Below are 19,770 nucleotides of genomic sequence, written 5' to 3' on the forward strand. Positions count from 1 at the left end.
GAAAGATGTCCATCCAGCAGCTTTAGGGCTTCTTTTATTTTTTTTATTTTTGAACAAAACATGTCTCTTAATGGAGGAGGGAGCCGAGGATTCTACTTCAGCACCGTGTTGTCCTTGGCCCGGTCTCTCGCCGCTCACCGACAGGCGCCGATAGACAAGGTAGCTAAAGGAGCTAACGGTGCTAACGACGCTAACGACGCTAACGACGCCGAGCTAAGACCGATCCCGGTCCGGGTTCGGCACTCTGAGGCCCAGCTTTGAGTCTGTCTTCCTTCTCTTGTTGCTCGTCTACAAAACAGCTAAAGTGTCGTTCTGATGTGTCTGTGTGTGAATTGTTGTCTGATTTTGTTATTTAATGGGAAAAACTGGAGTTGTCTCTGACTTGGATGCTTTGGTAACTCCGGCTAATGTTAGCTGTCTTTAAAACATGGAGTTAATCTTCCTGTCTGTCAACACTTCAAGGAAGAAAAACTAATTCTCCCATTAACTGACTCCTTTTCTTTCCAGCTCATCAAGTCATTCATACAGAAAAGTGTCCTGTACAAACTTTGCTGTTGTTCATTCATCTTCGCAGAAACACAACAGAACTTTTTCATTTTTGCTTCGTGATGTTTTGTTCAGTTTTATGACAAACAGCTGAAACACAAACTGAATTATTCTGCTGCAACAACTGGTTCATCAGAAGAGGTAGAAAATGTCAAAATGAGTCTAATGGGTAAAACTGGTTGATTATCCATCTGATTAATTCATTTAGTCTTTGTCTAAAAGCTGGAACAGTACATTCATATAAAAATAGGTGGTGTCTTTTATTTTTAATATTGTTTAATCAACCAATAGCTGCATCTTCAAATGAAATATTTTTGGCTGCGAGGCAAATCATTCACTACAATGATCAAATGAATCAATTAAATGCATGTGTATTATTAGTTCTTTGCATAAATTAAGTATTGTTTGGGGTTTTTACATGAAATGACCACAAAACAAACTGAAATATAGAAAACCTAAGGCTCAGGTGTTATTCTGGTGAAAGAAAACACAGCTGGCTTCTATAATGTCCAATACCCAACATGGTCACATAGAAACTCTGAGGTAACAGGCTAATGTGACCACAAAAAGAGGGAGGATAAGATCTGAGTTCTCGTTATAATTTACAGAAAAAGGAGAAGTTTCATTTTATGAAATATCCCTGAAGAGCAGGCAGAAGTGGACCTTACCAGAACCACTGACATTGAACCAGATGGGGAACTGTAAACAGGAAGTGTATCTTATGATGAAAGTACTGTGGTAGCAATAAGACAATGAGCAATCAGCCCATCGATGTGCAAACGCATTGTGTTAGTTTGTGGAAACATATTTCTTCCTGTTTTCTCTGCCTACTGAAGTATAGTCAGACCATGATGTTATTGTTCTGATTCATTGTCGGAGAAAAGAGAAAAATACCAAGTACAATTGTTCAGAAACTCAAGAAAAATGTGACCTGGTTATAGTTTTGAATCTTTGTGTATAGATTCATTACGTTATTGGCTTAAAAGCACTAATGATGTGTGATGGATGGATGCTGTTGGGACAGCTCCAACTTTTTCATTAAGAGGCTGATGTTGATCTTTGGCACAAAATCTGATGAAAATTTGAATTCATTTACGTTTTACAGAATTTTTGCCATGTAGAAATGGGCCGATGGGGATGTGTTAATGTAAAATGTAGCGTTCGTGCCTTTCCATGGCAGATGAATCAGAACTCTCTTATTCTGGCTTCAGTTTGAGAGTCCCACAGATAAAATGTTCAGGGACTCTGGTCTCACTCCCTGTTTTTAGACGACAGTTAATTCATCTCTGACCTCACATCTCGCCCGTCTGCATTAAACTAATTAATGCCAGAGGCAGGATTTTGGCCCAATTCCTGAAGTCAATTTCGGCCGAGAAATTAATTACTGCTAATGGAAGTAGATGTGAATGATGAGTCCGTTTAATCCCCGTGGGCAGGTGAAATCTGTAGCTCCAATACAAGACTGGATCATCCAAATAGCCTGTCAGCCCATCTGATCATGAAACATGTCTTGACTTCCCGCAGGTCCAGAAGCTACAATGCATGTGCCCAGTGGATTTCAGAGGAGTCTTCCAGCTGGATGAGAGGAGGAGGGATGCTGTCATTGCCCTGGGCATCTTCCTTGTAGAGTCAAACCTGCAGGTGAACGTTTTTTTCCCACTCGGCTTCACTTTGTGGTGTTTTTGTTGCTGGTGTTGATATAGCCGCCGTGACCCAATGCTTGTGTTGCAGCACAAAGATGCCATCGTCCCCTACCTTCTCGGGTTGCTCAAAGGGCTTCCTAAAGTCCATTGGATTGAGGAAAGCTCAGAACGCAAATGTAGAGGTAACGATACAGCAAGGCTGGTTTTAAGTCTCAGTGAATCCAGGCTGTGAAAATTTCCTTTGAGACATTTGATACTTTCACTGGTTTGATTTCCAACCTAGACCTAATTTCTAATAGATCGTATGGACCATTAAATGCTGTGTTATTATGAGCTGGACTGTTGGTGGACATTTGGGTGTCATTGATGATTTAATTAGACCCTCCTGTGTTGCAGAAACTCTTCCTGTGGCAGAGAACTTCAGCTTCTGTCTTGTAACGCTGCTCTCAGATGTCGCTCAGCGTGATGAGACCTTACGAGGGCAGGTTTGTGTTTGCATCACAGTGTGATAAGTTTGCTTTGTTTCAAAGATCTGTCCCCCTTGACTTTGTGACATCATGCTGACCTCACAAGATCTGGGCTCAGATGTGTGACCACAATACATAAGTCTTGTTTTGATAATTTTCTTTTATGAGCCCCGACTGTGAGAACATTTTCACTTGTATATTGTGAGTGGAGACGTACATGTTTATGTGATGATGTCACATCTTTGTCAGATCCTGGAGGCAATCATGGACATCATGCAGGTGCTGCAAGATATCTGCAAGGATCCAGAGGCTCATGATAAAGGTATCAACATAACGATCCCTTTTCAAAAGCAGCGTTTGAGCTTTTGGCTGGATATAGACTCTAATTGCTTCATCCTTAACTCTTTATCTAGTTATCACATTTTTTAATGTCATTTAATGTCTCTTACAGAATACCTGTGTAGGTACACTGTACCGACACTGCTCGGTGTTGCTCGAGCGTTTGGCAGATACAGCAACACTGATGAGCCTTTACTGTCCAAGCTGTTCCCTCGACCCATCGCTCCCTTGCTGCCCACCGGCGACGACAGCGACGTCTCCCGTCGGAGGTCGTTCAATGACTTCCGGTCCATCCTGCCGAGCTCGTTGCTCACAGCGTGTCAGGCAGACACTCTGAAACGTAAAGGCTCCTCAGTGTCACAGCAGGTATTAACTGTCAGAACATAAAAAAGACAAGACGACAAAGCTAAAGACCAACCAGGAAGTGGAGCCGCAAGTTGTCACGTTTTCCCTTTTGTTTTTAGGCCAGTCCGGAGAGATCAGGCCTGACGCCCAGCTCCCCTGCGGATCCCTCTGCTCAGTACTTCGAAGGTAAGTGACCTGACAGAAGCTGAGGCTGTGAGGCATTACATTAGTGACCTTTTTAATACTCTCTTCAGGCTCATACCTCCCCGACGGCAGTGCAGTGGACCCAGATTACTACTTCTCCACCATCAGCTCCAGCTTCTCTGTCTCACCTCTTTTCACTGGGAGCAGCTCGGGAGAGTTTCGCGTCCCTCTGGATATGCTCAGGCAGCTCCTTCACATGGTCAGCAGTCAGCAATAATTATATTAAAAGGAAAAGACCACATAAATGTAGCTACATTGTATGAAAAAACAAACAATGGTCCCTTTTTTCTTGAATAGGTTGAACAATTTGTCTCTGAGACATTTTTTAAATCTCTGGATGATGCCTTGGCTGAACTTACTGAGGTAAGACCTTCAGATGGTTATTCACTCTATTTTAACACAACCTGTTCATTAATATGTTTGTTTCTTCTTCTGTAGCTGAGTCCTGGTCTTCATCTGTACTACAAAACCTTCAGTGATCCACTTTATGTCGCCATATTTAAAATGCTAAGAGACACCCTGTACAATTTAAAAGGTAAAGAGTCCACTTTCCTCTTCTCATTGAATTTAGCCTTTAAAGCCAAGAATATAATAACTTGGTGTTCTCTGTTCACCAGACTTGCAGACGGACTACGTGAAGGAGGTTCATGACTTCGCCCTGGAGCAGTTCATCAGCAGCCAGTCAGAGCTGCAGAGGATCCTGCACGACGTCGAGTACCTGCAGAGCGAACTGAGTCCGCTCAAACTGCGCTGTCAGGCCAACGCTGCCTGCGTGGACCTGATGGTGTGGGCTGTTACTGAGGAGCAGGGTGAGAGCTGTGTTTCATTCAGACAGGAAGTGAGCACGTGTGAGAAATTGCCTCTGAAAAGTTACTGTTTTCCACCAGGAGCCGAAAACCTCTGCACCAAACTGTCAGAGAAGCTGCAGTCGAAGACGTCCAGCAAAGTCATCATCGCTCACATGCCGCTCCTCATTTGCTGTTTACAGGTAACACTTCACCGCCTGTCTCTTTATCCACGTTATATCTTCTTTTGGAAGAATTGAACTCAAACATCCCGAAAACTGTGTCCAGGGTTTGGGTCGTTTGTGTGAGCGCTTCCCTGTGGTGGCTCATTCTGTCACCATGTCGCTGAGAGACTTCCTGGTGGTGCCCTCTCCTGTTTTGGTGAAGCTTTACAAATACCACAGCCAGTGCACTCCAGGTAACAATGGTACCCAAATCAACAAGAGCACTTTCCTTTTTTCCAATTCAGTGTTTTTCTCACAAATAAACCACTTTCCAAGGCGGCAGTGAGATAAAGATCCACGTGACCAACGAACACTCCCAGTCGACCCTCAGCACCAACGCCAGCAAGAAGAGCCAGCCCTCCATGTACGAGCAGCTGCGGGACATCTCTATAGACAACATCTGCAGGTGAACACATGCTTCCACTTCCTCCTGTAGACACTTTAGCATCAACACGGCCTGTAGTCTCCAGGCTCTCCCTCCGTTCTCAGGTGTCTGAAAGCTGGACTGACGATGGACAGCGTCATAGTGGAGGCTTTTCTCGCCAGCCTGTCCAACCGTCTCTACATCTATCAGGAGAACGACAAGTGAGTCAAGCTTCCTGTTATGACCTTTGGCCATTTACATATCTTGTTGTGTATGTGTGCGCAGGGGTGTGTCCCATTTCCTTTTCCAGGTGGCTGGCTGGTTTCCCCTTTAAAAAGGAAGTTCAACTGAGCTCGATGTGGCTCCTACACCGGACCATGCTGGGCTGTGCTGCACTTTTGATCCCTGATTCTTTGGCCTAAAACCTATGTAGTTTTGTTTCTCTTATTATTTTTGTTGTACAGTAGACCTGGTAGCTGTTTTCTTTTTTCTTGGTTAAGAAGTTTAGCTGGGTGTCTTTATTTGGTCAGGTTAGGTTTGGTATTTAGCTGTGCCCTTGTGGATGCGTTTTCTACCTGGTTACTTATTGTAAATAAAAACACTTTGTGGGTCTTTGTTGGGAGTTGGGAATGACCGGAGTCACACTTTTGATGTTTTGCTCTGGTTTCCCTTACGCTTGGGCGTAACATTCCTGTTGTTCTAACTTTGATTAGAATGAATAGAGGGTGTTTACACTCCGCCATCTCTCCTCAGGGATGCCCACCTGATCCCAGACCACACCATCAGGGCGTTGGGTAACATTGCCGTGGCTTTGCGGGACACGCCAAGAGTCATGGAGCCCATCCTCCAGATCCTGCAGCAGAAGTTCTGTCAGCCTCCCTCCCAGCTCGACGTTCTTATCATAGACCAGCTGGGCTGCATGGTCATTACAGGCAATGTAAGTTTGTGTACCTCTAAGTTTTCCTGATTGGTTATTCTAACTGTGTCAGTGACAGATCATTTAGATCTTGTTACAGTCAGTGCTCTCAGGTTGTCCGTCCATCTGATTTTCATGTTATGTTTGAGTCACCCTCTTCAAATTTACCACAAATATTAATTTGGACAGGAGTAAAAACTGATTATAATTTGGTGGAACAAAGGTCAAGGTCACAACTGGAGGTCATGATGATGTAGTTTTCTACCAAAATGGTGACTATGAAATGTGTCTATATTTCCTGAAACTTGATTGGTTGGCAGAAGAAATGACCACAAGTTGGTTAATATATATATATATATATTCTTTCTTTCACCTCAGCAATACATCTACCAGGAGGTGTGGAATCTGTTCCAGCAGATCAGTGTCAAGGCCAGTTCTATGGTCTATTCCACCAAAGACTACAAGGACCATGGATACAGGTGAGCTGTTGACGACATGAAGAATGAGACGGGTATGTCCTGAACTCTGAGTAAGTGAACGCTCCTTCCTCCCTCTCTGGGCAGACACTGCTCCCTGGCTGTGATAAACGCTCTGGGGAACATCGCCGCCAACGTTCAGGCCGAGCAGATGGTCGACGAGCTGCTGGTCAACCTACTGGAGCTCTTCGTTCAGCTCGGCTTAGAGGGGAAGAGAGCCAGCGAGAGAGCCTCTGACAAAGGTGCAGCTCTCAAGGTACAACATAATTTAGACTCTATTGACTCAAATACCTGCAGAGAGACAGTTTACCTTTAATATCTTTTAGGTTTTTTTTATCTTCAACTCATGGTTTGTTTTCATTTTCAAACTTTCTATATGTGTAACCTAACAAAAGAGCTCTTGTGTCGATGTTTCAAAGAAATTGATCATATTTGATGACTCTGGGTAAACAGGGATATAATTTTACGCTATTCTTCTACTTCTTTGTTGGTCTAATGACTTGTAATGTCTTTTCTACTTTTCTAAAAAATTCTTCTCCACAGGCGTCAAGCAGTGCTGGAAACCTCGGTGTCCTGATCCCAGTCATTGCGGTGGTAAGTGGTTTGGATATCTAAGTTTATGTGCAGGTAGATCCTGTTTAATGCTCGTTATGGTCGTACCTCCTGAGATCTGGTCTTTGTCCTCCTGCTGCTAGTTGACGAAAAGGTTGCCACCAATTAAGGAAGCAAAGCCACGTCTGCAGAAGCTCTTCAGGGACTTCTGGCTCTACTCCGTGGTCATGGGGTTTGCAGTGGAGGGTTCAGGTAGACAAAGCTAGCTCAGTAATATTCTGTCACTTCCTGTGTCAGCGGTGCACCTGAAAACTCAAAACATGTCGCACTCGATCTGTCCCCGTTTCAATCCTCAGGTCTGTGGCCAGCGGAGTGGTACGAAGGGGTCTGCGAGATCGCAACCAAGTCACCACTGCTCACGTTCCCCAGCGGAGAACCTCTGCGCTCAGAGCTGCAGTACAACTCGGCTCTGAAGAACGACACCGTCACCCCGGTACGAGAACACACACACCCTCACCCATGTCCACAAAAACACACGATATGTCCTCTGACTGTAGTTTGTGGTTTAAAGACGGAGCTGAATGAGCTGCGCACCACCATCATCAACTTGCTTGACCCACCTCCTGAAGTGGCCGCTCTGATCAACAAATTGGACTTCGCCATGTCCACATATTTACTGTCTGTTTACAGGCTGGAGTACATGAGGTAAACAAACATGACATCTACACATCAGCATGATATCGCCTCGCATGATGGTAACTTTAAGCTTCTCTCTCCGTCCCTGTCAGGATGCAGCGTTCTCTGGACTCTGATCGTTTCCAGATCATGTTCAGATACTTTGAGGACAGAGCGATTCAGAAAGATAAATCTGGTGAAAAGATGAAAACAAACATTCTGTTGGATTAAAGTTATGTAACATGATTAAATAATAGATTATCATGTTAACGTTGTACATGGATTTCCCTTCAGGTATGATGCAGTGTGTGATTGCCGTCAGTGACAAAGTTTTTGGTGTCTTCCTGGAGATGATGAAGACAAAAGTAAGAAGACGAACCTTGTGTCTCGTGTAGCACTCATTGTGTCTCATTACGCTGTGTATGTAAACAAAGTGTCACATTTTCAGCCCAAAACCAAAGCCCACGAGGAGGAGCTTGAACACCACGCTCAGTTCCTCCTGGTCAACTTCAACCACATCCACAAGAGGATACGCAGAGTGGCCGACAAGTATCTCTCTGGCCTGGCCGAAACGTGAGAGCACGAAGATAAACTTTGATGAATGGTTTAAAATTCAGGTTCAGGCCGGCAGTGCCAACACACAGTTTTCTCACTCTTCAGTTTCCCCCACCTGCTGTGGAGCGGCCGTGTGCTGAAGACACTGCTGGACATCCTGCAGACGTTGTCGCTGTCCCTCAGTGCAGTAAGGAGCTGTCATTCCCTCTTTTCAGGGACAGTAACAACCACGTTTTCCTTTTGTAATTCTGTGAAAATATCCAGAGAAACAGAGCAAAGAGGAAGACTTTGTACTTCCTTTTAGACTTTAGACAGATTTTATACACTTTATGTGATATTAACAGATAAAAAAGTCAATGATCTCTCTGAGCTCATCGTCCACAGCTCTACCATCCTGTATCATCTCTCTGAGACTTGACACCATGACGGTTGTAATAATAAAGACTGTGCTGCTCTACAGGACATTCACAAAGACCAGCCTTACTACGACATCCCAGACACGCCGTACAGCATCACAGTCCCAGACACATACGAAGCCAGAGAGGTAAAGAGATTTGATGAAGAGACACTTAGTTTCATTTTCACACTTCTTGAAACATATTACATCTTTAACTGCAGAGCATAGTGAAGGACTTCGCTGCTCGGTGTGGGGAGATCCTTAAAGAGGCGATGAAGTGGGCTCCATCTGTGACCAAATCCCACCTACAAGTAACATCTTACACCAACCTCTGCCTATAAGATAATAAATTTAGTCTACGTTTGGACTTGGATTTAATCAGTCGTCCTCCTTTGTGGTTTTTTCAGGAGTATCTGAACAAACACCAGATCTGGGTGTCAGGTCTCTCCCAGCACACCGGCCTGGCCATGGCCACAGAGAGCATCCTGCACTTCGCTGGCTACAACAGACAGAGCATCACTCTGGGGGTGCGTCACACAAACTGAGCTTAAAGAGTCTGATAATCAGACAGAAATGTTGTTGCGCAGTGTTTCATCATTATTATCCTTTGTCTTGTTTCTTCCTCTAGTCCACTCAGCTGACTGAGAGGCCAGCCTGCGTGAAGAAGGACTACTCCAACTTCATGGCCTCGCTTAACCTCAGGAACAGATACGCCGGAGAGGTAAAACCACCTGATCATGCCTATTTGATGCCAGTCTAACGATGAGCTTTGATTCTGCACCGTTTTTAGGTTTCCTTTAATGGAGGTTTAAGTGGGCTTGTAGATCCGAGCTCCTACATCTGTCTCCTGCTCATGTCTGTGCAGGTATCAGGGATGATCCACTTTGCCCAGGCGGTCCAAGGACAGTCTGATCTGAGCCGCCTGATGATCAAGCAGATGGGAGAAACTCTGGACTCGGCACAGCCTGAGGCCTTCACTGAGGCCATGTTCAAACTGGCTGCCCTGCTCATCAGCTCCAAAGGTCCAAAGGACTCAGAACTCATTTTACAATTTTTACATCTTCATGTAGAAAATAAGGATGAAGTTTTCTCTCTCTGCAAACACTTTGCTTGTGAGTGTTATTATATATGAATAATTATTCTATGTATTTATTATTTGGTTCCCAGACTGTGATCCTCAGCTCCTACACCACCTCTGCTGGTCTCCTCTCAAGATGTTTACAGAGCACGGCATGGAAACGGCCATTGCTTGCTGGGAGTGGCTGCTAGCGGCTCGTGTTGGAGTAGAAGTACCAGTACGTAGGTTTTTGTTTTTTCGTTTTGTTTTGTTTTTTAAATTATTATTCTGTTTGCATTGTGGACATGTCATCGCTCCTCTGTGTCTCCCCAGTTCATGCGGGAGATGGCGGGAGCGTGGCAGATGACTGTGGAGCTGAAGATGGGGTTGTTCTCAGACGCCCAGGTGGAGGCGGATCCTCTGGCTGCATCGGAGGAAAGTCAGCCCATCCCCTGCCCTCCAGATGTGACCCCTCACCACATATGGATCGAGGTCAGGGAGGAAATTCTGTTCATTGTTGTATGTTTAGGCCTCAAGCTGGTCGAAGGGTGGTAGGAGGGACTGAAGGAGCCAGATTTCTGGACTAGTTCAAAGTTTAAATGCCCAAAACAAGAGGGGTGGTAACAAAAACAACAAACAGCCACATCTGGATAGAAAAACTCAGCTCACAACCACCATGAAAATAAAAGTTATAATTCAAAGCGGACAGCAGCAACATGTCAGCGTCACTAACAGCCTTTTTTATCTGCCTCCTTTGCTCCAGTTTATCGTCCAGAGGTTTGAGATAGCCAAGTATTCCAGCGCAGATCAAGTGGAGATCTTCTGCAGCTTACTTCAGCGCTCGCTGTCACTCAATGTGGGCGGGGCCAAGAGTAGCCTCAACCGCCACGTAGCTGCCATCGGACCACGATTCAGGTAGAGAGCAAAAGCATCGAGATCGATGTCAGTTTTGTCTCCCAGGAGTCGCCGCGGTGAGTGGAACTAGCTCGGTGTTGTGTTTGTACTGAACCTGCTCCTCTGTCTCCAGGCTGCTGACTCTGGGTCTGGCTCTGCTCCACTCGGACGTCGTCACCAACACCACTGTGAGAAATGTGCTCAGAGAGAAGATCTATTCAACAGCCTTTGATTACTTCAGGTACTTGAACTTTGATTTCTGGCTTACGCATCACACCCCACAATTAAAAAGAAATCTAACAAAACTGCTGACAGTCTGAACTCTCTTCTCTGGGTCTCTGCAGCGTCTCTCCAAAGTTTCCCACCCAAGGTGACAAACGTCTCCGTGAGGACATCAGCATCATCATCCGTTTCTACGCCAGCATCCTGTCTGACAAGAAGTATCTGACAGAGCGCCACCTGGTCCCACCCGGTGAGCTTGGTACTACCCCGGCTCCGAGCACACTCTCTGCCGGGATATTTGGATCGCTTATCGTGTCCAGCACTTCTCCGATATCTATCTTAAGTAAGCCTAAAGCGGTGGAGCGCGGACTGCACCGCAGCAGGGGCATGCGTTTACGCCTGACAAGTTTGACGCCTTTTCTCCTCACGGCGCTGCTGACAGATCCTGAAACTGTCTCTTGTATGGACCTTGACTCATTTTTTTAAGGTTTAATAGCTTTTTTTTCCACTTCTCCCTCTTTTTTCTACTTTTCCACCTATTTGAGTCCTTTTTCTACCACAATCAGTCTGCTTCACCTTCTGATGTTCAGCAGCTGTGAGGAAAAGCACAAATTTGTCAGCTGCGTTAAGATGCATGATAATTCATCACGTCCGCCCACCCGTCTGCCGCCCTCTCCTCGACTCATCAATTTGATCTCAAGGGAAGAAACGAGAAAGCGAAGAACTGCTTTTCTCCCCCCTCACCCCCCCCGAATGACCCCGAGCAAAGACATAATCTCATTTTCATATACATCAAACCGCCTCAGGTAGATGACTCCTCTAATCGCAGATCCTGGATCAGATTCATCGACCCCTGCCTCCCACTTCACGCATTAACAAGATAAAACAGTATCTGACCCAGTATCAGTGGTTTAAGGCAGCTTCTATATGGATTTCCCTGCAAATGCATGAACATCACACGAGCATCATCAGAGGACTAATTGAAGCTCATCTCTTCAGAAACTCCTCCTCCTCCTCTTCATCGATCATATTATTGATGTTTGTCACTGTTTACAAGTCTGAACGTTTATTACTGAGAATTACATATATGTGCAAACAACCCGTGCTCAAATTTCAAATTGATAAATGCTGCTGAATTGTACAATAAAGAAAACAGTGCGTCGTCATTGTGTACTGACGATGTTTGTGTGTGGGCAGATAATCAGGACCCGTCCTTGAACAGTCTGTCAGTGATGAACGCCGCCGACCTCAGGAGCAACATGGACTCCAGCTCTCGCTCCCAGCAGAGCAGCCAGGGCTGGATCAACACCTACCCGCTGTCCAGTGGCATGTCCACCACGTCCAAGAAATCAGGTATTGCCTTCAGTCTATCCATCCAAAAACATTTGCCTTAATTTGTACAGCAGTTTTAGTCCAAGTGTGTAAAACTAAGTGATTTAAAAAAAGAAAAGGCACAGACACACACCACAAACATTCAGAGCACTAAATAATTAAAAACAACACAACAGTAAGTGAGGAATCATCACTGTGAATTTCATGGATTTGAATTGGAAGGCTGAAAAAAGATGAATGAAACATAAAATAAATAAAAAGAGCATATCAAAAGTTGAAGTAATGAAAGTCAGCTTGTAAGAAGAAAACAATACATAAAATAATCATCAAATAAAAATGAATACGAACAATGAACAATGACAGAATGTGTGTTTCTTTCTGTCTTTGTCTCCAGGAACGTCCAAGAAGAGTAACAGAGGGACGCAGCTTCACAAATACTACATGAAACGCAGGACTCTGTTGTTGGCCTTACTGGTGAGAACTGATCAGAACACTGCCCTGCCTCTAATCTCTGCTCCTCCTCCTCATCATCATCATCAATCCTCTTCCCTCTGTGTGCCGTCTCCCCAGGCCAGCGAGATCGAACGGCTGACGACCTGGTACAACCCCCTGTCCACTCAGGAGCTGGCCATCGCCACGGAGCAGTCGGTGGAGACCAGCATCGCAAACTGGAGGTCCAAATACATCAGTCTCACCGAGAAGCAGTGGAAGGACAACGTCAACCTGGCCTGGAGCATCGCACCATACCTGGCTATGCAGCTGCCGACAAGGTTTCTGACTCGTTTCCCAGAAAAAGCTCTTCTTGTACAACTGTTCTGGAAACTTGTAAAAAGTTGGATGAATGCGTCTAACAAGGGCAAAATAATGAATTTAAATAAAATCCCCTTTCACATTGTTGATTATTTCTGTTTGTCATTTCTTGTTTCCCAGGTTTAAAAACGACGCCATCGTGGCTGAGGTCACCAGGCTGGTGAGACTTGACCCCGGAGCCGTCAGTGATGTACCCGAGGCCGTCAAGGTAAAACCAGAGTCTTCAATTCAAATTCAAATTTATCTGTAAAGCCCAGTTTAAAAAACTGACATGTCAAACACCACAATCAAAACAGAGTCAGGAAGATGAACAATCAATAAAACAAGCAGAGTGACCAACATGAGGCTTGTGAGAAAAGAGAAATTTCAGGTTACATTAAAGGAGTGAGTGAACGGGGCAGATCTGACAAAGACGGGGAGATAAGTATCATTCTTGTCCAAAGTGTGTTTCTGGTTCTTTTTTCTCTGCAGCCTTCCAAAAAACACTTAAATAAAGGAGTGGTGGTGAGGAGGATGATCTGAGGGGCTGAGTGCAGGAGGTGATGTAGGGGGGAGGGTTGGCCCTTTGAGAGCTTTAAAGACAAACAATAGAGCCTTGAAATCTACCCCGAGGGGAATTGGGAGCCTGTGGAGGGAGGCCAGGAGAGGGGTGAGGCCGGCCCTCCACATGGAGCCAATCAGGAGCTGAGCTGCAGCTGCTTGGATCGATTGTAGCCGAGTATGTAAGAGAAAGTAAAACCTGTGTGGAAATAAAGTTTTATTTTTCTCTGTTTGATCAGTTCCTGGTGACTTGGCACACGATTGACGCCGACTCTCCCGAGCTCAGCCACATCCTGTGTTGGGCCCCCGCTGATCCGCCCACCGGCCTGTCCTACTTCAGCAGCATGTACCCTCCCCATCCTCTCACCGCCCAGTATGGGGTCAAAGTGCTGCGCTCCTTTCCTCCAGTAAGTCTCCACGTCAGCTGAAATCACATTCGTTCACTCTTTTGTGCCGAAGCGACTCTATTGAGTGTGTGTTTTCCCCTTCAGGATGCCATCTTGTTCTACATTCCTCAGATTGTACAGGCTCTCCGTTACGATAAGGTAAATATTCCCGGCTCTGCCGCCGCTCCACGACCTCACAGCAGGTTGATATTTGGTTGGTAATCTGACTCTGTGTGTGGCTTAGATGGGTTACGTCCGGGAGTACATCCTGTGGGCGGCCCAGAAGTCTCAGCTTCTCGCCCACCAGTTCATCTGGAACATGAAGACCAACATCTTCATGGATGAGGAGGGACACCAAAAAGATCGTGAGCAGAGTGTTTTTTAAAGTTACAGAGAAAAACACCCTTCTGCTCAACTAAATCTAATGAATTAATAACGACTCTACATCGATGTGTTTGTGTAGCTGACATCGGGGATCTGTTAGAGCAGATGGTGGAGGAGATCACCAGCTCTCTGTCAGGTCCAGCCAAAGATTTCTATCAGAGGGAGTTTGACTTCTTCAACAAGATCACCAACGTGTCAGCCATCATCAAGTACGCTCACATCACACGTCTTCACGGAGGAGGTTCGACCGTGATGAAAAACCCTGATGTGTTTTTGGGTTTTGTTTTTCAGGCCGGTTCCTAAGGGAGAGGAGAGGAAACGAGCCTGTCTCAAAGCTCTGTCAGACATCAAAGTGCAGCCAGGTAACAGAATGATGCAGGTCTGGACATCAAAGTTCATCAATTTAGCATTTACAATATAAACTTTTATTATTTTTTACAAATCAGCAAAGTGAGAAAAGCAAATAGTGTATGAATCTTTTTCACCCTTCACTCTTTCTCTAGGCTGTTACTTGCCAAGTAATCCTGAAGCTATCGTGCTGGACATCGACTATAAATCTGGAACACCTATGCAGAGGTAATGATGTGATAAATGTGGTGGAGCTTCTGTTCCGTCCCTGCTCTTTGACCTTAGCTTAATGGGGGGTGTCCTCTGTCATTGCAGCGCTGCCAAGGCACCATATCTGGCCAAGTTTAAGGTGAAACGCTGCGGGGTGAGCGAGCTGGAGCGGGAAGGGCTCCGCTGCCCGTCAGACTCTTTGGAGGACGGAGAGGAGAATCCAGACGGGTCACGAAGGACCTGCTGGCAGGCCGCTATCTTTAAAGTCGGGGATGACTGCAGACAGGTACCTGACTCCTCTGTGCCTCAAATCTACTGTGACCTGAGAGCTCTGACCTTTTACCCATGAGCCTCTCCTCCCTCTGTAGGACATGCTCGCTCTGCAGATCATCGGGCTTTTTAAAAATATATTCCAGCTGGTTGGTCTGGATCTGTTCGTCTTCCCGTACAGAGTGGTGGCTACTGCACCTGGAGTAAGAGTTTCATTTCCTCTAAGTCCATCGTGAAAACGGCACATCCTGAAGTGAAAGCGCGAGTCCGGTTGTGATGAAATGATCTTCTTCTCCTCAGTGTGGTGTGATTGAGTGCATCCCAGACTGTAAGTCCAGAGACCAGCTCGGCAGGCAGACAGACTTCGGGATGTACGATTACTTCCGTAACCAGTACGGCGACGAGTCCACCCTCGCCTTCCAGAAGGTGTGGAGGTTTTCCCCTTTGGCTTTAAGTGTGTGACAAAACAGAAACAAGATGAAACATAAAGCACTTCATACAAACACAAAATAGAATGAGATAAAAGCATGAAGGAAAGACCTTTTCTACATTTTGGCTTTCAATATTTTCCTGATTGGCAAGAAGAGAAGAATAAATTCACTAAAATATCTATAAAATGATGTTGGAATTAAACTTGACCACCTTCCTCAAACATGGAGGGATACTGGAGTTTTTATAAGACCCAAACATTGTGTGTCCTTCTCCGTCCTGCAGGCTCGTTATAACTTCATCCGCAGCATGGCCGCCTACAGCCTTCTACTGTTCCTGCTGCAGATCAAGGACAGACACAACGGCAACATCATGCTGGACAGCAAGGGCCACCTCATCCACATCGGTACGGTGTCGCACGTCTTCTTCTTCCTTTTCGTTCACTGAGCTGAGTTCATTGTTTCCTCACCTCGTTCTGTCCAGACTTCGGCTTCATGTTCGAGAGCTCGCCCGGCGGGAACCTGGGCTGGGAGCCGGACATAAAGCTGACGGACGAGATGGTGATGATCATGGGAGGAAAGATGGAGGCCACTCCCTTCAAATGGTTCATGGAGATGTGTGTGAGAGGATACCTGGCTGTGCGGTGAGAAGCCTTCTTTGTTTGTTGTTCTTTTGTCCCTTTGTTTTGCTTAGTTTTGTTCTCTCCTGCACAAACAGACCCTATATGGACGCAGTGGTTTCTCTAGTGACACTTATGCTGGACACTGGACTCCCATGCTTCAGAGGACAAACCATTAAACTCCTCAAGTAAGTCCAGCAGGCGAGTGTGTGTCTGTGTCTGTGTGTGTGAGGAGAGATGGCACATATGATCATTTTTTTCTTTTTCAAATGACAGCTCCTTTGATTTGGATATGTTGTTGATGTGTTTGCAGCCAGTTCTGCTGCCCCCAACTGGCTGTAGAATCACTGCACGCCACTTAAAATATCACTTGGTGTGTATTTGTTGTTCTTTTTTAAATCAGAGGTCGGTTTAATCCCCACATGAGTGAGAAGGAAGCCGCAGCGTTCATCATCAAAATCATCCAGAGCTGTTTCCTCAGCAGCAGGTGAGGAGCCGACTCAGTTGATGAGTTGTGATGTCTGTGTAAGGAACTTCTCAGCTGAAGTGTTTCACTGTTTTGTTTTTTTTTTCCTCAGGAGCAAAACCTACGACATGCTGCAGTATTACCAGAACCAGATCCCGTACTGAGGAAGTCCTGCCGGCGCGCCGCTGTACGTTCCAACACACGCATCTCCAAACAAGCAATGCAAACCTCCTTCTAGATGTTTTGAATATGGTGCATGATGCACTTCAGGCTGATCTGGGTTTCATCCTGCTCCTTGTGAGACAGACAATAATGTGGCACTTTGATCCGTATTCCTCAGTTTTACTGTAAGTTGTCAGAGTTTATGAAGCACTTCTGAGTTTTTAAGTAGCTCTTAGTTTCACTTGAGAGTCGGGGACAATGTAAGACGTAAACCAAAAGAGGTATTTCAATCACCCTTTAAGTATTTTTCTTCTTGATGCTGTTATTTGTCACTCGACAAACACGAACAAAACTGTCACACTAGAGGAAGACGGCCATAACAGGAGCCATATTTCTAATGTTTGTCAAAGCAGCTCTTTTAATCATTGTTATCATTTTGTTATGATGCTGTTCTCCACTTTTATGCACTTTATAAATCACAGTATTCATTAATGCCACCTACTGATGATTAAGTGGCAATAGACAACTTTCACCTCGGCTCGTTTTAGAAAGGTTGCCAGCAGGACGTGTGCCCTTTGTATGGATTATCAGTCGGACCGTTAGTTTGTTTATAGTGCTAGTGTTACCAGCATGGGTACAACCATAAGAGCGCAAACTCTGAGTGCAGTGCTGTCATGAAGGGAATAAAATCACAGCAGGTTCTGTCCCATCTCCGATCCAGGCACGGATCAAACCCCAACGAATCTGCTTTGTCCCGATCCAAGCAGAGTCTCATCCTCCCAACCGCCTCCAACGACTGGGGATGTTCTTACTTAAACTACCTGGATATCAGTAGCTAACAGAAAGCATTGTCTTCTAGTTTTGATGTGGCACACTTCCTTCAAGGAAAACCAATCTAAGCGCAGATGGTGTCATCATTCTGCAGCCATTATGACATTTACTTCATAAAGATGAGTTGAATCAAAGTTGTCTACTGTCACTTCAAACAGAGATTAAAACAATGTGCAGTGTAATGAAATCACAGATTAAAAATCAATGCAGGAATCAATCAGCATTAATCAAACTGTAGTCTTTAGAAATGTAAAGTTGTGTAGAAAATCAAAGGTAATAATGATGCTGTAGTATTTACTTTAGAATCACACGGAGGTCACAGCAGTTTGTCTGTGATATTTGTGGAACTTGTAAAAATAAATGTGCAGAGCATATTTATCAGAAGATTTTAAAACCTTTAACTTTAATGTTTATTTTCAAAGTCCGTCACGTCGCACCTCCTCATGTCAGCTTTTAGGTCAAATCTCTTACGAAGGAACGACAGGAAGTCAGTGACATCACCCACCACCAGCCAACCAAAGCCACGCCACAGGTCCTGCGTTGAGTTTCCACAACAAACAAGATAACTTTGTGACGTATGCTACGTCTGGTACGACACCAGGATAAAGCTCACGTCCGTTTAACTTTTTAACTCCAGACTGTCAACTAATATATGAAAAAAAAATATAGCTGAGCTCCCTCTGACTCCCTCAATCACTCGTCTTCTACCTCTGATCTGTTTCCGGGTCACGGGAGGTTCTGGAGTCAATCCCAGCTCACCCTGGGCAGGTCTCCAGTCCATCACAGAGACAGACAGACGTACGGACAGTTTAGAGTCACCACTGAACCCAAACATGATGTTTTTGGACGGTGGGAGGAAACCGGAGTACAGCACTAACCACTAAACCGCCGTGCTGCCACACTCTGACTGTTTGACAAAAATTAAACGTGAGATTTTAACTCATTTACTTTGAGAAACTAAACCGCAGCTTGGGTTTGACATTTTGGAAATAAAAGCAGAATCCGTGACGATGAGTTGAGCTACGGGTCACTGACTTCCTGTCGTGGGAAAGACCAGGAGGAAGGAGTTGATGCAGCACACAGGGTAAACCAGATCTGACCCACATCCTTCAGGTCTCAGTCCTGTGTCAAAATACAGGTGTCGTACATGTATACAAACCTCTCACTGTTTGTGTGTCGAACCCTGTTTGGAAACATTCCTCTTTGAGTGTTTGAGGTACTTTAAACCTCTTCGGTTTGGCTTCTGTTGGATGATGATTACACCTAAAAAGCCATTTCTCAGCTGTAGTAATACTTGACAAAAAGAGAACTCTAACTTTATGCAATGTACTCACGTGTATTATCGATGCTGTATCTGTGTGTTGTTGTGTTCAAAGGATGATTCATTCCACCTCAATCGTTGTTGTGTGAGAAGTGTTTTATGTTGCAGCCGTGACTTCCTGACGGACATGGCTGAAGAAGACAAATCTGACGACGCCATTTTTAATGCAGTTGATTTTATTGAATTGTTGTTTAAATCCGTTTATCCCTAATGTCCACTGCTTCCTGTGAACTACAGGTGTTGGTCATGGTGTGTAAAATATATGCTGTGTGTGTGTGTGAGTGTATGCGTGCGAGACAGACAGAAAGAGAGAGAGAGAGTGGGGTTGTAGTTTGTTGGTAATTTGCTCAGTTTGTGGCGACACCATTGCCAGCCAAGATGAAGATCACATCTGTTATTCTGCCCATCTGTGAAAACTGTTACCAGATTAAATGTGTGGAATATTTCTTCATGACACGCTGGTTGTTTTTGTTAAATTTTTTATTTTCTTATTGTGTTTTCAGCTCATCTTGTTTTTGTGAACCTGAAGGTTTTTCCTCATAAATAGGCACCAACACTCAAATATTCAAATATCACATCATGCTGCATTGAAAGGATATTGGTAATAAATCAAGTGAGACGTAAGGTCCATTTTCCCATACATTTCAATACAATCTGACCTGTTTACAATCCAGGCAAGTCGCCCCTCTAGAGTTAGAGCTAGAGTCAAAGTTGGCTTTTATAGGCAGCTGATGGATAAAATAAAAAATAAAAGGAATTTTAATATCCATGAGGTCAAAGGTCGACTTCATTATCCAACACTGAACACTGAAGTCAGAGTTAAGTTCTAGTTCCAGTTTCTACTTTTCACTGAAAATCAGAAAAAACAAAAGAAACCATGAACAACGTGAGTAAATGCTGTTAAGAACTTTATTCATTACTTACTTTACTCATTTATTAATATTTAGTCGAATCAGACTAATCAGCTTTATTGGAAAACAGTTTGACTCAAGTTGCTCTCA

The 19,770-nt window shown here is 44.8% G+C and overlaps 1 protein-coding gene across 1 annotated transcript; it reads left to right on the top strand.

Moving 5' to 3' along the window:
- Window positions 1–60: 60 nt before the first annotated feature.
- Window positions 61–19,223, top strand: pi4kaa (phosphatidylinositol 4-kinase, catalytic, alpha a). The gene is made up of 54 exons (XM_029515664.1): window positions 61–159; window positions 2,071–2,187; window positions 2,278–2,371; window positions 2,586–2,674; window positions 2,906–2,978; window positions 3,108–3,361; window positions 3,460–3,526; window positions 3,595–3,743; window positions 3,842–3,907; window positions 3,983–4,079; window positions 4,162–4,353; window positions 4,432–4,532; window positions 4,618–4,747; window positions 4,830–4,959; window positions 5,043–5,138; window positions 5,671–5,854; window positions 6,212–6,312; window positions 6,397–6,565; window positions 6,853–6,903; window positions 7,005–7,113; window positions 7,218–7,354; window positions 7,433–7,566; window positions 7,650–7,732; window positions 7,831–7,901; window positions 7,985–8,109; window positions 8,197–8,278; window positions 8,552–8,635; window positions 8,710–8,799; window positions 8,896–9,015; window positions 9,117–9,209; window positions 9,354–9,510; window positions 9,656–9,783; window positions 9,879–10,037; window positions 10,309–10,460; window positions 10,573–10,680; window positions 10,784–10,911; window positions 11,859–12,014; window positions 12,388–12,467; window positions 12,564–12,763; window positions 12,924–13,011; window positions 13,583–13,750; window positions 13,835–13,888; window positions 13,974–14,094; window positions 14,193–14,322; window positions 14,405–14,475; window positions 14,617–14,689; window positions 14,777–14,957; window positions 15,040–15,144; window positions 15,242–15,367; window positions 15,656–15,776; window positions 15,854–16,013; window positions 16,088–16,177; window positions 16,393–16,476; window positions 16,568–19,223. The coding sequence occupies exons 1-54, from the start codon at window positions 61–63 to the stop codon at window positions 16,617–16,619; spliced, it is 6,279 nt and encodes a 2,092-aa protein (XP_029371524.1). The 3' UTR covers window positions 16,620–19,223.
- Window positions 19,224–19,770: the final 547 nt, after the last annotated feature.

The sequence above is a fragment of the Echeneis naucrates genome, chromosome 12 (assembly GCF_900963305.1).
Source record: "Echeneis naucrates chromosome 12, fEcheNa1.1, whole genome shotgun sequence".
Taxonomy (NCBI): domain Eukaryota; kingdom Metazoa; phylum Chordata; class Actinopteri; order Carangiformes; family Echeneidae; genus Echeneis; species Echeneis naucrates.